The sequence below is a fragment of the Mustela putorius genome, unplaced genomic scaffold (genome assembly GCF_011764305.1).
Source record: "Mustela putorius furo isolate JIRA1106 unplaced genomic scaffold, ASM1176430v1.1 tig00000179_pilon_pilon_pilon, whole genome shotgun sequence".
In the NCBI taxonomy this organism is placed as follows: Eukaryota; Metazoa; Chordata; class Mammalia; order Carnivora; family Mustelidae; genus Mustela; species Mustela putorius.
This window is the reverse complement of record NW_025421305.1, coordinates 898,202-912,809: the sequence shown is the minus strand read 5'-3', so window position 1 is coordinate 912,809 and position 14,608 is coordinate 898,202. Positions and strand designations below refer to the sequence as shown.

The 14,608-nt window shown below is 34.3% G+C and overlaps 1 protein-coding gene across 5 annotated transcripts in view; it reads left to right on the top strand.

The window, feature by feature from the left end:
- The window catches only part of TDRD3 (tudor domain containing 3), a 164,663-nt gene that overhangs the window by 82,395 nt on the left and 67,660 nt on the right, over positions 1-14,608 (top strand). For all 5 annotated transcript variants that reach the window (XM_045076600.1, XM_045076601.1, XM_045076599.1 and 2 more), the window contains exons 5-7: positions 773-914; positions 7,440-7,511; positions 9,750-9,899. In XM_045076600.1, the coding sequence (XP_044932535.1) occupies positions 773-914; positions 7,440-7,511; positions 9,750-9,899 (364 nt within the window). The remainder of the gene's footprint in view (positions 1-772; positions 915-7,439; positions 7,512-9,749; positions 9,900-14,608) is intronic.

The following is a 14,608-nucleotide window of genomic DNA, read 5'->3' as shown; positions in this document are numbered from 1 at the left end:
TCAGTATCTGTGCTTTTATTTTAGGATAAATCTCAGTAATGAAATGGTTCCTTCCACTATTTCTTCTAACAGACAGTTGGTAGGGGTATAAACATTTCCTCTCTGGTTTTTGTAAAACGGATCACAGTGTACTGTTTGCCTTAAGTCTAATAATATTTAGCCTATTACAGACAAGTTCTTTTAAGATAAAACTAAATTAAACAACTCATTTGATCTTTAACTAGATGGTTAACAAAAAAGAGCATTGTTTATATGCATTATGGTAGCTCATAAAGATGTACAATTTCTAGAATCATTACTAGTCAGATATCTTTTTGTGTACTGAAACTTAATTTTGTACATAGTATATCTTTGCAATGCATTGTCAAAGCTCAGAGGGAAAAATGACAGATCTTTTCTTTGTACAGTATGCTGTGTACAACATGAGAAGGTATTTTCATAACTCTTATTTACAAATTTCTGAGGTGTGATTTTTATTGTCCACATTGTGGGTTTTGTTGTTGTTGTTGTTTTGTTTTGTTTTGTTTTTAATGGGGAAACTGAAGTTCATTTGTCAGTAAGGTAAAAAGTGACAGCCTTGGACCTGGTCTTCTGACCTCTTACCTATACATAATCTATTTGCACTGTATAGCCAGTGTCTCCTAAAAAAAAAAAAAGTGTTTGTATGAGTGTGTTTTGAAGAGCTTGACCAGATTCAGGACAAAGTTTGAGTTTGGGGAAGGAGCTTCAGTGTGTTTAAACTCTTTTTTTTTTTTTTTCCTCCTTTCTTTAGCCTGAATACACCACCTGGAACTAAAGTGAAGCTCTCAGGCATTGTGGATATAAAAAATGGATTCCTGCTCTTGAATGACTCTAACACTACAGTTCTTGGTGGTGAAGTAGAACACCTTATTGAGAAATGGGAGTTACAGAGAGTAAGTGTAAACTAAGAAAAATGGCTTGAACTTTTAAAAAAACTTCACTTTTTAAAATTGCATTCTGTGCTTTAAGGAGATTGTCTCATAATGAACAGTAAACTAGTCTCTTGTGTCAGAGTTGAATCAAATGGAAGACAGTAATCTTTACAGAAAACTATCTACCTTTATCTAAGTATATTCTTTGTCTTGAGCAGATGTCATCTTTCAGTATTTACGACATTTTATTACATATTTTAAAAAGTAATTCTTTACTGACAAGTTTTCAAAACTCCCAAGATACCATTTATAAACTATGTATAATGTATCTGTGTATAATTCTGCAAAAAAACCCCAGTATTTGTGAATATACATGTATATAATGTGTATTTGTCTTAATTCTTAACATACAATCACACATATATACAACTGAAAGCAAGTTGTATGTATAGATTTTCACATTAAAGGAGAGATCATTATTATCTTGTCTTCCTAGGCATGTTAATTGGTGTTTTCCCCATTTATATTGGTGATATCTTCGTTCTCCTAGTCATCTAGGTTATCTAGTGATTTTTGTCTCTGGTTTGCTTCCCGTAATCAATTCTGTAGATCCACCACAGTCAGACCTTAAATTGTTCCTTTGCTCTCCAGGTCCATTGCTGTTGCTATAGTTTGTTTGTTTGTTTAGCCTATTTTTTAAATTTTTAAAAATATTCACAACTCGATTAAGTTTTTTGCATCTCTCGCCTGAACTATTGCAGTAGCCTTTTTGCTGGTCTCTCCATATACCCTTTCACCATCTTCTAATTTATTGTATTTATTTCTTCACGATTATCTTCCTTCAGCATCACTCAGAACACAGCATACCCTGCTTTTATTTCAAATGCCTTAATTTGGCATTCAAGGCCATTTACAACATAGCCCTGGTTCCAGTTTTCCTTTTTAACTTTCTAAATTATTTTACATGGATTTTGTTCTAGCCAAATGGAACTACTTACTCTTTCTTTGATTCTCTATGCTTTCCTCAGTTATACTTTTGGGGGGAAAAGCTTTCCCCACATTTATATTATTTCTGTTGTCTTCTTTCTCCTGATCCCTGCATGGCCAAATTGTTCCCACACTTTTATACCCTGGTCAAATGCTTGCTTCTTTACCAAGTGAAATAGTTTCTCCTTATGAAATTCTTGGACCATTTTATTTGTATCAGGAATCATATTATTTTTTACTTAACACTAAAATTATGTTTACTTAACTTCTTTAATAGATTGCAAGCTTTTTGAGGTGAGAATTGTTTGTGCCTTTGTTCAATTCCTTGAATATTTATTGAACAGTTTGTAGTATTGTGCTGGACTCTTGCATCAGTATACCATGTAATCCTCCTAACAGTCTTATGAGGGAATATTATGTCCATATAGATTAGGAAATGGACTTAAAGAACTGTTAAATAATGTATTTTATGATTAGAGAGCTAGTAGGTGATAGATCTCAGACTTCCGGTATCTCTAAAGCAGAGCCCTGATCCTTACATACAAAAAACATTATAACAAATGATTGTGGAATGAGTAAGTTACAAAGCCCATAAAACTACCTACTCTTTGATAAAATTGATGTTCTTATGCTACCCTCAAATCTTGCCTGTTACCTAGAATGAGCCAAGGGGCCTAGCAATAGAAGCTTTTGCTATTTTATGATACATTATTCTTTTCTATTTTCATAGTTTGAAAGTGCCTCTTTTCGGGAAGTAAATAGTAAAGAAGTTTAGGGATTTTTTTTATTCCTTAGGATTCATTACTTAGATAGTAATGTGCTGCATTTAGGCCTGCAGTACTATGCAGTATAAGATAATGTTCCATAACTGCATTGTTTAGTTTATAATGTTCAAAAGCAAGTAATTCAGAAGTGGCTTGATACTTTTACATAAATAGCCATGTTTATGAACTTTGAATTTCCTAGAGAAATCCCACCCATTTCATATCACTCTATTCACAAGTTAATAAATTATTTTTTTATTATTAGAGACTTTAAAAAATGTGATAAGATGCTCTCAAGTCAGACCAGTACCTTAAATTATTTATGCAACCCCAGCCAGAGAACTACTTCACTAACTATAAGTCAGTTAAATATTTCTAGAAACTTCCTCACCCCTAGAACATACACTACACATGCATGCACACACACACACACACAAACACAGTAGTAGTTTGATAGTTGGCTAATTATGAGCAGTGCTGTTATGAACTTGGTTGTATAAATATCTTTTTAGGTTTCTGCTTTCAATTCTTTTGGACATGTAACCCAGAAGTAGAATTACTGAGTCATAGGGTAATTCTGTGTTTAATTTTTAGAGTAACTGCCATATTGTTTTCAGCAGTGATTATACCATTTTATATTCCCATCAGCAGTGCACAAGAGATCTGATTTCTCTACATCCTTGCCAATCATTTTTATTTTATCTTATTTTTATAATAATCATCTTAATAGGTGTGAAGCGAAGTCTCATTGTAGTTTTGATTTGCATTTCCTTAATTCTTAGTGATATTTAGTAGCCTTTCATAGGCCATTTGTTTATCTTCTTTGGAGAAATATTTAAGTCCTTGTCTGTTTTTTAACTGGTTTGTTTAGTTTTTTATCATAGGAATTCTTGGTATTTTCTGGATATCGGTTCTTTAACAGATGTATGACTTACAAATATTTTTTCATATTTGTGGGTTGCCTTTTACTCTGTCAGTAGTGTCCTCTGATGCATAAAAGTTTTTAATTTTTTTTTTAAGTTTTTAATTTTCATGAAGTTTAATTTCATGGTTTTTTCTTTTGTTACCTGTGCTTTTGGTGTCACATCTAAGAAATCATTGCTAAATCCAGGGTCCTGAAACTTCACTTCTCTGTTTTTTTTTAAGACTTTTATGGATTTGAATTTAGTATTCGATCCATTTTAAATTAATGTTTTATATGACACAAGTTAAGGGCCCAATTTCATTGTTTTGCATGTGGATACCCATTTTACCAGTATCATTTCTCTCCTCCCAATGAATGGTCTTGTCCACCCTCATCAGAAATCATTTGACCATATATGCAAGCAGGGGTTTATGCTGGGTTCCTTATTCTTTTATTCCATATGTGTGTCTTTATGCCAGTACAGTGCTATTTTGATTATAGTAATGTGTGGTAAGTTGTATACTTGAGAAGTGTGAGGCCTTTTTCAGATAGTTATGGCTGTTCACGGTCCCTTGAGATTCCATATGAATTGTAGGATGAATTTTTCTATATCTGCAAAAAAAACTTTTTGGGATTTTGATAGGGATTGCATTGAATCTCTAGACCACTTTGAGTAATATTGACATCTTAACAATATTCTTTCAATCCATGACCACAAGATATCTTTACATTTACTGTAATCATCTTTAATTTCTTTCAGCATTTTTTATAGTTTTCAGTTTCTTAAGTTTATCCCTAAGTATTTTTGATGCTATTATAAATGCAAACTTACAACTTGCTCTTGTTTTTCATTCATTCTGGTTCTCAGTAATGACTTCGGGGCATTCATATGTTGGTTTCTGGAGCCTCTTTTCTCTGCAGGTTCCTCTTTTACAAAACTCTGCCCTACCACTTCAAGTTGCATCAGCCTGCCTGTGTTATGAAATTCATTTTCTCAGTGTTGCTCTCTGTGCTCTCTATCTGCATCATATTTCTGAGCAGAAATGCTGAACTCATCTTTTTTTCTTTCTTTCTTTCTTTCAGGGATTATAGTCCTGCAATAGTTATTGTCCTATGCCTTAAAATAGTTGTTTCTTACATCTTGTCCAGATTCCTACTTGTTTATAGAAGGAGATGAAGTCTGACTTTTGTGCATTTGTCAGAATGAGAAGTAGAAATCCCATGTTTGAATTATATAATGTATAGTGAGAGATGGCATTATTAGCAGCTTATGTGAGCTTTTTGAGGAAATTATAGTATAAATTGAAATGATTGATGTTTGAAAAATCCTATTCTTATATCTAAACTGAAGCTGAGAAAAGGACTCTAGATAATTGTATGCATTTGCTGTTTTTTAAAAGTAGTTTAAAATCTTAAGTATAGCTTGTAAAGAAATATGAAATTCCTATACTGTTCAAAGTACTCTGCTTAATCAACTGAATATTATTACTGCCTTTACTCTTAGCATTCTTTTTTCAAAGATTTATTTATTTATTTGAGAGAGAGAGAGAAAAAGCGTGAATGGGGGAGTGGCAGAGAGAGACACTCAAGCAGACTCCCCACTGAACACGGAGCCCAATGTGGTGCTCTGTCTTATAAGTTGGACCATCTCCTAAGTTGGACACTTAACCAACTGAGCAAGTCAGGCACCCCTAGTCTTAGTATTCGTTATATAAATTACCTAAAATGCATAGCATTCTTTATATAATTGGGGAACTCTAGAACATGTTTGAAAAGTGCACATGTTGATTTTTTTTAAATTTCTTTCCATCCACTATTTAACAGCATATTTTAAACATAGCAATTTCTAATGATAATAATTAAAGGTGCACAAAAAAATTTAAAGTTGAAAAGACGTATTAAATGACAACTAGTGTTTAACAGACATTTGTTAACACCTCAAAAATAAAACAGATAAGAGGAATTGACTGAAAGGAGTCCTTCAGATGATTCCTTGTGATGTTTTCAAAAGATTTTATGATGTGAGAAATTGTTTTACTAGGAGGATCTTTTTTCCCCATTTTTATAATGCACTGTTATCTCTGTAGTTTTAAATGCAAGAAGGAGATAAGGAAACTGAAATTGGTGGGGGTTGGAAGCTTATTTTTATTAAAGAACAGTGGACTGATTACTTCTTCAAAGTATAAATTGATTTGAAAAACAAGACTTTATTGAGGGAATTTTACCATAATTTAAAGTAACCTCCATATCAGAAACTATAATAATATGATCTCTTTAAATAATTAGAAATCACTTTTATCGTAAGTATCCCTAAGAACTGTTGCTAATCACACTTTGACACCAACTGTATGTACTTTCCACACCAACCAATTCTCCACTTCTCTATAGACACCACATGGATATCCTAAAATTTAATTCAATTTTGACACTACGCGGAGTTAGTACAGACCCCACAGCTTAAGGAATCAATCTCACAAGATTTGTACACCACTTCAGATGCCAGTTGCAAATAGTGGCTCCCCAGGTTGCCCGCACTTCAGTCCTGTGTGGTTACAAATTGGGGATACTCATGACTCCCTGCTCAGTTTTGATAATTTGCTAGAATGGCCCACAGAATTCAGGGAAACGCTTTACTTACTATTACAGGCTTATGATAAAGGATATTAACAAAAGATACAAATGAACAGCCAGATGAAGAAGTACAAGGTCTAGAAGGGTCCCCAGCTCAGGAGTTTCTGTCCTTCTAGAATTGGGTGTGTTCTACCCTCCCAGCACATGGATATGTTCACCATCCTGGAAACTCTCTGAACCTCATTGTATAGGGTTTCAGAGGAGACACATTATATAGGCATAATTGACTAAACCACTGGACATTGGTGATTAGTTCTTCTAATTTAAATTACTCTAAGAAGGTCTTTTACCTTCTTTGTTGTTGTGTGTGTGTGTGCGTGTGTGTGTGTGTGTTTTAAGTTTTTTTTTTATAAACATATAATATATTATTAACCCCAGGGGTACAGGTCTGTGAATTGCCAGGTTTACACACTTCACAGCACTCACCATAGCATATACTCTCTCCCCAATGACCATAACCCCACCACCCTCTCCATATCCCCCGGCCCCCGCAACCCTCAGTTTGTTTTGTGAGATTAGGAGTCTCTTATGGTTTGTCTCCCTCCCAGTCCCATCTTGTTTGTCTTCTACCTTCTAATCATATTATTGGTACCTCTAGCAACCAGCCCCCATCCTGGAGCTACTGGGGGGACCCATCAATAGTTGCCTTGTTAGCATAAACTCTGGTATCCTCAAAGAAGCTTATTATGAGTGACAGAAAATGCTTCTCTCACCCCTATCACTCAGGAAACTCAAAGAGTTTTAGAGCTCTGTTCCAGGAACTGGGGAGGAGGACCAAATATATATATATATATATATATATATATTAATCACACTATCACAAGTATGTTGTTTGCTAATAGTTTTTATGTCTAAAAATTTATTTTGAAGATCATTTCCAGGTAATGTTTGTCTGTCATACTATAGTTTTAATATGCTTTAAAATAAAATTATTATTACCAATGTTTATTGTCTTGAATTTACCCCTTGTTGAGGAGGGTTTTGTTTTGTTTTGTTCTTTTTAACTAGTTAAGTTTTCCTTTTATGGGAGCAGGTTAATAGGTGCTTCTGAAAATTGTATTTGAATGTGTAGTTTAGTATGGGGAGGTGAGAGGAGAATGTTTGTGTAGTTATTGTCTAATTACATAAAATATTTTATGTAGTTTGAAATAATTTATAGAAGGCTTTTTTTTCCTGTTCTGTATAATCTACTAAAGTAAGTGGATTCCTGGTACATTGTAAATGGTATAATTTCTCTTTTGTGACTCACTTTTCTCACAGAGCTTGTCAAAACACAATAGAAGTAATATTGGAACTGAAGGTGGACCACCTCCTTTTGTGCCTTTTGGACAGGTAATGACTTTAATGTTGGCAGATGAATTTTAATCAGCAAAAAATTGTTTTTCATTTGTATTGAAACTTGTTTAGTTTTATGCTGAACTATTCATTTAGAGGTCATGGGAGTTATGTGGAAATATATTAAATACAGAAATTTAATAATTGTGGAGTTTCTTAATTAAATTATTGGTGTAGATTCTTTTCCCAAGAGCTTGTTAACCCAAAGATTGAAACAATTAAGAGGCACACCTGAAGAGCACCAACTTAGAACTAATTAAGATAGGATGGGGCAGCCTTTTTTTTTTTTTTGAGAGAGAGAAAGAGAGAAGAAATTCAAAAGTAAGAGGACAAATGTATGCTGTAATTTCCCACTTTGTCATGGAAACACAGAAGAGAGAGAAAATGAAAGTGTCAACAGAAGGATGAGACATAAACGTGAGAACGCAGAGGCAAGGAAGGGCCTCATTGCACTCAGTGGGGCCTGCTGTCCCAGCTGTCCTTCCCTGGATTCTGTTCTTCTGCCTTGATCCAAATACCCATCTCAGGCGAGAACTTAATATCATTTCTATTTGGTGCTTATTTTTTTAACAACAGCAGCCCTGATCCTTCTCTCATAAATGCTAAAAGTGTGCAACTTCCTATTTTTCAACCCAGCTTCTGCAAAATGTTACATTGAAGTAACACCTTCGCTGGCGGGTATCTTGGGTCATCCTGATTGTACTCAGCGTCAAATTGTATTCACAACAGTCTCCTGCAGCCTTTCCCTACTTTATCCCTGCTGAGTGTGAGAATAATACCTGTGGCAGCTCTTTCTTTACTTCATGATGGCACCAGCATTTAGCTGTTAGTAATCTGCCTTGCATTTGCTCTTTATTTTTCTTCGAGAGTGCTAGCTCAGAGTGAAGATGAGTTGGGGACACAACAGGTAGGAAACAGAGCTACATATAACAGTTTTGGTTTGGTTTGGTTTGGTTTGTTGTGAAAAAAACATCTGGCTGATCAGCAGATAAATGGGTACAGTCAGTTGACTGGCATCCTCTTCCAAAAATATTTTTGTAGGGTCACCTCAAAATTAAAGTCATTCATGCATCATGACTATTTTTAAAATACTTTAAAAATATGCCAATTTTACCATGCTTTGGAGCCAGGTATTGTCAAAATGAAAGGAGGCATGATGCCCTGTAGTCTGACCCATGTTGATGCTGTTCTCTCTTCTACCAATGTAGTAAACCTTCAGAATGGAAACAGAGCATAAACAGTCTAATAATTGGCATTTGAATCTAATAAATACATGTTTGCAAGAATTTGCTTTCCTCTTAAACATTTTGGTGATAATATTTCTTTCATGAATTGCTGAGAGAGACTTATAATATATTTTTAAGATTATGAAGAGTATTTTTTAGTTTTTTAAATTAGGAAATATAAGTGATGGTTTTGATCATATTATTTTTTATTAAGTCCATTCTGAAAAAATATTATTCAGTTTATCTTAGCCTTGTACATGGGTTAAAGATAGATAATGCTGGATGTGTTCTGGTATCAACAGGATATATTTATATTGCTGAAAATCTATATTGTTTAAAATATTTGTTTGAGAGCATGTTTTCCTTTTTATTATTAAATTGAGACAAGGTTCATTTTATAGGATTTTTACTGCAAGGATTAGAAGGGAGAGCAGAACTCAGGGCTTACTTTTAGGCAGTGATAGCTTTCTTAATTTATCTTATGAAACTAGGAATCAAAAACTTTGTAACCTGATTGAGAGAACAGGTACATTTTTAGTTTTTGGTTTATAAGTTTAGAGACAGCTCTTTATATTTAAAATAATCATACTACTTAAAATAATCCTCATATGCATATTATGGCATAATATAGAAATCAAACTCTTAATAAAAAACCGACCTTATCTCTTCTTGTACAGTAGTATAGACTGTTTGAAATTTATAATTGTTTCACATTTCAGTTGTTTCAAATGCAACTTAAATCTCTTAGGTTCAATATGTATTTTAAATATGTGCCCTATTTTAGATAGCCACATATTTATGTAGCTCTACATTTTATTTACCTGTTACATTTATTTAAAAGTCAATTTAATCACTTTTCTACCTTTTTTTTTAATCTGTGAGAAAGACTTACAGTTTTATGAGCTCTCAGTTGTCAGTGACACAGTTCTTTTAAGGTATTACTTTCTATGAAAAACTTGAATCTCTTTTGGAAATACTGAAGTGTTTTGTTTTTATTTATTATTATCAGAAGTGCATATCTCATGTCCAAGTGGATAGTAGAGAACTTGACCGAAGAAAGACATTGCAAGTTACAATGCCTGTCAAACCTACAAATGATAATGATGAGTTTGAAAAGCAAAGGACTGCTGCTATTGCAGAAGTTGCAAAGAGCAAAGAAGTAAGAAACTAAATCATTATAAATTTCTTTTATTTCTTATCAGTATGTTCTATTTAGGTTACTCATAATCATTATTGTCTTTTCATGTAAGGTAACTAATTCAACAAACTTTTGACATTCTTCTTGCATATTTTATCAATAGAAATGCCACAGTAACTTATGGAGTCTTAAGCTTACACATTTTGCTCCTACATTCTTTTTCTTAATCTCCTTGACAATTTTTTTTTTTTTCCTGTGACAGAGAGAGTGGGTTAGAGAGGGAGCATGAGTTATGGGGTGGGATGGGGGGAGGAGCTGACAAGGGAGAGGGAGAAGCGGACTCTCTGCTGAGCAGAGAGCCTGATTCAGGATGCAGGACTGGATCCCAGGACTCCAGGACTCCAGGATCACGACCTGAGCTGAAGGCAGACACCTAATCCACTGAGCTACCCAAGCGCCTTCTCCTTGACAATTCTTGCTAACAGACTACCCTTTTCTCCCTTCCTGCAATGTCTTTCCATCATATGTCACTTGTAGAGTCCGAGAGCACAAGCTCTGGAATGAGACAGCCCAGGAGCATATCCTGCTGTTAGATTACTTAGTTTTTTCTGCCTTATTTTCCTTCATCTATGAAAAGAGGATAATAATGGTACCCACTTCCTAAGGTTCCTGTTAGAATTAAATTGATAATCTTTAAAACATTTAGAATCCTGCATGGCACAGATCAAATTTTCCTTCACTAAAAGCACTCAATAGATGTGACTATTGCTATTCTTCAGTATTTCCTATGTTCTAAGGTACATTTTTTAAAAAATCACTTTTAATGATTCCGAAATTAATGCATTTTGCATAGTTCATATAAAATAAATTTCTTCTTTCCCAAAAAGCTATTAAAATTATGGAGTTTAAGAAGAGTATATTGGGTATATATCAATTCCTTAATGATTACAGGAAAGTTGTTCTTTTGCACATTTTTCTCACACAAACTTTCCTCCTAAAATTTTATTTGATATGGTTATAGCTATTTACTGGAAGATAGTTATACTATAATATGCTTCATTTTTTTAAAATCATAATTGATCACATTATATTTTCCATAATATTTGATAAGTAAAGAATTCTGGTTTTCTGAAAAAACTTAAAACTTCTCAATTTCTATATGAGAGAGTTGCTGTTGGCTCAAAACTAACCAAACTTGCTTAGTGTTACTGGCAAATCTAGGACTAACCCTATGTGCATTATAGTAGATTATCCCTGTATCTATATATCCTTCTATATAGGTAAGTATGCTTGCATGCACACACACATACACACACACACACAGATTTATATTTAAATGTCTGAACAGCAAAATCATATGACACTGTAATTGTTCTGAAAAGATGTTTTGTGATATCTCCTTAAACACATGGATTTGGTGGTGTCTACTGCACATGATCAAGCCATGATTTTCATTTATTTTTCCTTTATTCTTTAATCAGCAAATATCTTTTGAAAATCTATATGCTAGGAAGTATTTTATATTTTATTTTGTATTTTTGAGAGAGAGAGAGAAAGAGAACGAGCACGGAGGGATGAGGAGGGGCAGAGGGAGGGAGAGAGAGAATCTTAAGCAGACTCCATGCCCAGCCTGACACAAGGGCTCAATCTCATGACCCTGAGATCATACATGGCCTGAGCCAAAATCAAGAGTTGGACACTTAACCAACTGAGCCACCCAGATGCCCCCTAGGGAGTATTTTAAATGCTTCGGTTAAATCAATGAACAAAATAGACAAAAGATCCCTGCCCATATTAAGCTTATATATTTAGTAAAGGAGACAGACTATTAGTGCACTGAGTAAGTAAGTTAAGTGGTAGGTTAGATATTGGGTAAGTGCTATAGGAAGAAAAAAGATAGAGTAGATTGGGAAGTTGAGAGTGCCAGTTGAGGGTAGGGTGCACTTTAAAATACAATGGTCAGGAGCACCTGGTCTGGGTGGCTCAGTTGGTTTAGTGGCTACCTTCAGCTCAGATCATGATCCCATGGTTATGGGAATGAGCCTGCATCAGGTTTGGTTTCTTACTCAGCCAGGAGCCCACTTCTCCTTCTCTCTCTCTCTGTGCGCCACTAAGCCTGCTTGTGCTCTCTTGCTCACTATCTTTCTTGCTGTGTCAAATAAATAATAAAATCTTTTTTAAAAAATAAATAAAATAGGGTGGTCAGAAATTGAAAATTCTTTTAAAATCTTTTATAGTTTACATTCTAGTAAGGACACTGATATAAACATGCTAAATAAGTAAGTTGTAAATTTCAGTTTTAAATAGAGTAATTTGATTAGGTCTCAGGATGATGAGATTTGAACCAAGACTTAAAGGAGGTAAGAGAATTAGCTATATGGTAACATGAGAAGAAAAAGCCTTTGCAAAGGTTCGAAAGCAAGAGTATATGTTCATGGAATAGAAAGGTAGCCAGTGGAAGCAGAGAGAACAAAGGGACCAGAGGTAGAATATAAAGTCAAGGGTGAGAATGGAGGTCAGCTTATTTAGGTTTCTGTAAGTCATGTTAAAAACACTGACCTTTATTCAGAGAGAAATGAGAGCCTTTAGAGGGTTTTTAGTACAGTAGTAACATCAACTTTTAAAAAGCTAATTCTGGCTGCTAGGCTCAGAGTGGATTTTAGAGAAAATTGAATCAGATGACTAGGAAATTACTAAAGTAATCCAGGGAGGGAAAAATAATGGTAGCCAGAATGATGATGGCAGCTGTATAGATGGTGCCAAGTGGTCAGATCCTGGAATTTTAAAAGTAGAGCTATCACGATTTCTGAGATATTGAATGTGGTACGTGAGAAGAGGTGTCATGAATAATTCCAAGTGTTTTGCCCTAAGAAGTTGGCAGGTTAGAGTTGCTTACTTTGAATTGGAGAAGACTATAGAAGAATGGGTTTGAGGATAAAGATTTGGTATTCTGTTTTGAACATGCTAATGTTGAAGTGTACCTGTGAGACATCCATGTGGCTTCATAGGCAGTGAGACAGGAGAGTATAATTGAAAAAGTAAGCTTTAGAAGAGTTACACATTTGGCAGTTGTAGACATATATGGATGCCTTTTGAAAATCATGAGGCCAAATGAGATCACCAAATGAGTGCTACAAATGAACCCTTGTAGCACTAGAGGTTGTGTGAAAGAGATTGAACCAGCCAAGTGTTATGTAAATGTATATCTAGGATGTTTTCTTACTGTCATAAGAAGATAGGATCAAAACAAAAGAATTCAGAAATTGATTCATGGAGAAAGGGGGTATTGAACTCATCAAAAGCTTTTGAAAGATCATGTAAGATGTGGTCTAAGAAATAATGTAGAGTTGGGGGATTCATTTCCTCCAGATTCCTCTAGACATTCATGTGGATGGTAGTAAGATAAAATATACAGTGCTAAGAGAAAGTGAGTATGCAGATATTGGTGGGTGGGTTGATGTGGTGAAAATCTATGCAAGTTCTGTAATGATTATTTCATTTTTTTCAGTGAGGTAGTAATCAAGGTCAATAGTAACCATGGAGGAGAAGATGCTGGAGGTTTGAGGAGTAAGGGGAATATGTAAATTAGCAGTCTAGTAGATGGGGAAGATAGTTAAGCTAGGGAAATATAGTAAGATTGCTAGGGAGCATTAAGGGCCCACATGAGTGTCATGGTCATAGTGATTTCACGGATCCCTAAATTGTACAGTATGGACAAGATGGTGTCACTCAGACAACACCATTTACCTTATGGATAATGTTTTAGTTGTGTTGTTTCTAAGTATTTATATGTTTAGTGCGTGGCAACTGTTATAAAACAGTGAAAAGCAATTCTGAAAATTTATCCTATCGTTTAATCCATAAAAATGGGAAGAAAATAATAAAGAAAAGCATCCAGAAGATGGGACTGCTTCACTAGTACCCAAAGAAAAAATACTTTTGGAGTTATGGAATTTAAATTCCAGAAATATATTTAATTTGGAATACATCAGTGTCCAGAGTTCCCAGGTAACTGTGTTTTAATATATTAAGCAAAACAGTTAATGTTGCCATGGATTGTGAGTATTTACCATGCGCCAGTTACTAAATTGGTCACTTTGTGGTGTTGGTGTCATTTAATTCTTACAATGTCCCAATTAGGTAGGTTTTCTCATCCCTGTTTAAAGAATGAGAAGCCTGTCTTGTGGAAGGTGGAAGTAACTTGCCCGAAGGCATGAGATAGGAAGTGTTTGAGTTAAGATTTAGTTCCAGTCTTGTCAAGTTCCAAAGCCTGTGTTAACTATACTATACCATCTCCCAGTCCAGTTAACTTTAGATCACAATTATATAAACTCACATTTTTTTGTTATGGTTTTATAAGTAGATGACCCTCTAGACATTGCAAATCTATTGCATAAAACAAAGAATGAATGGTCTTTGAAGATGTGGTTTTAGTTTTGGTTTAAATAAAATTTAAATATTGTGGTGTATCAACTCCTAATCAGTATTTAATATGTTGTCTAGTTAATGCTTATCCCACACTATTTTTCTATTTCTCAGGTTTTGTTTCTTTATATTTTCATCTGATTCAAAACAATTTCCCAGTGTTATGTAAATGTATATCTAGGATGTTTTCTTACTGTCATAATTTTAAAACATGTGTAAAGCTACTATTATCACTAATAAAAAGCAACTGTTCACTTCTTCCTCTTTTATTAGATCTCTTAGAACTATAAAGATATCATATAACC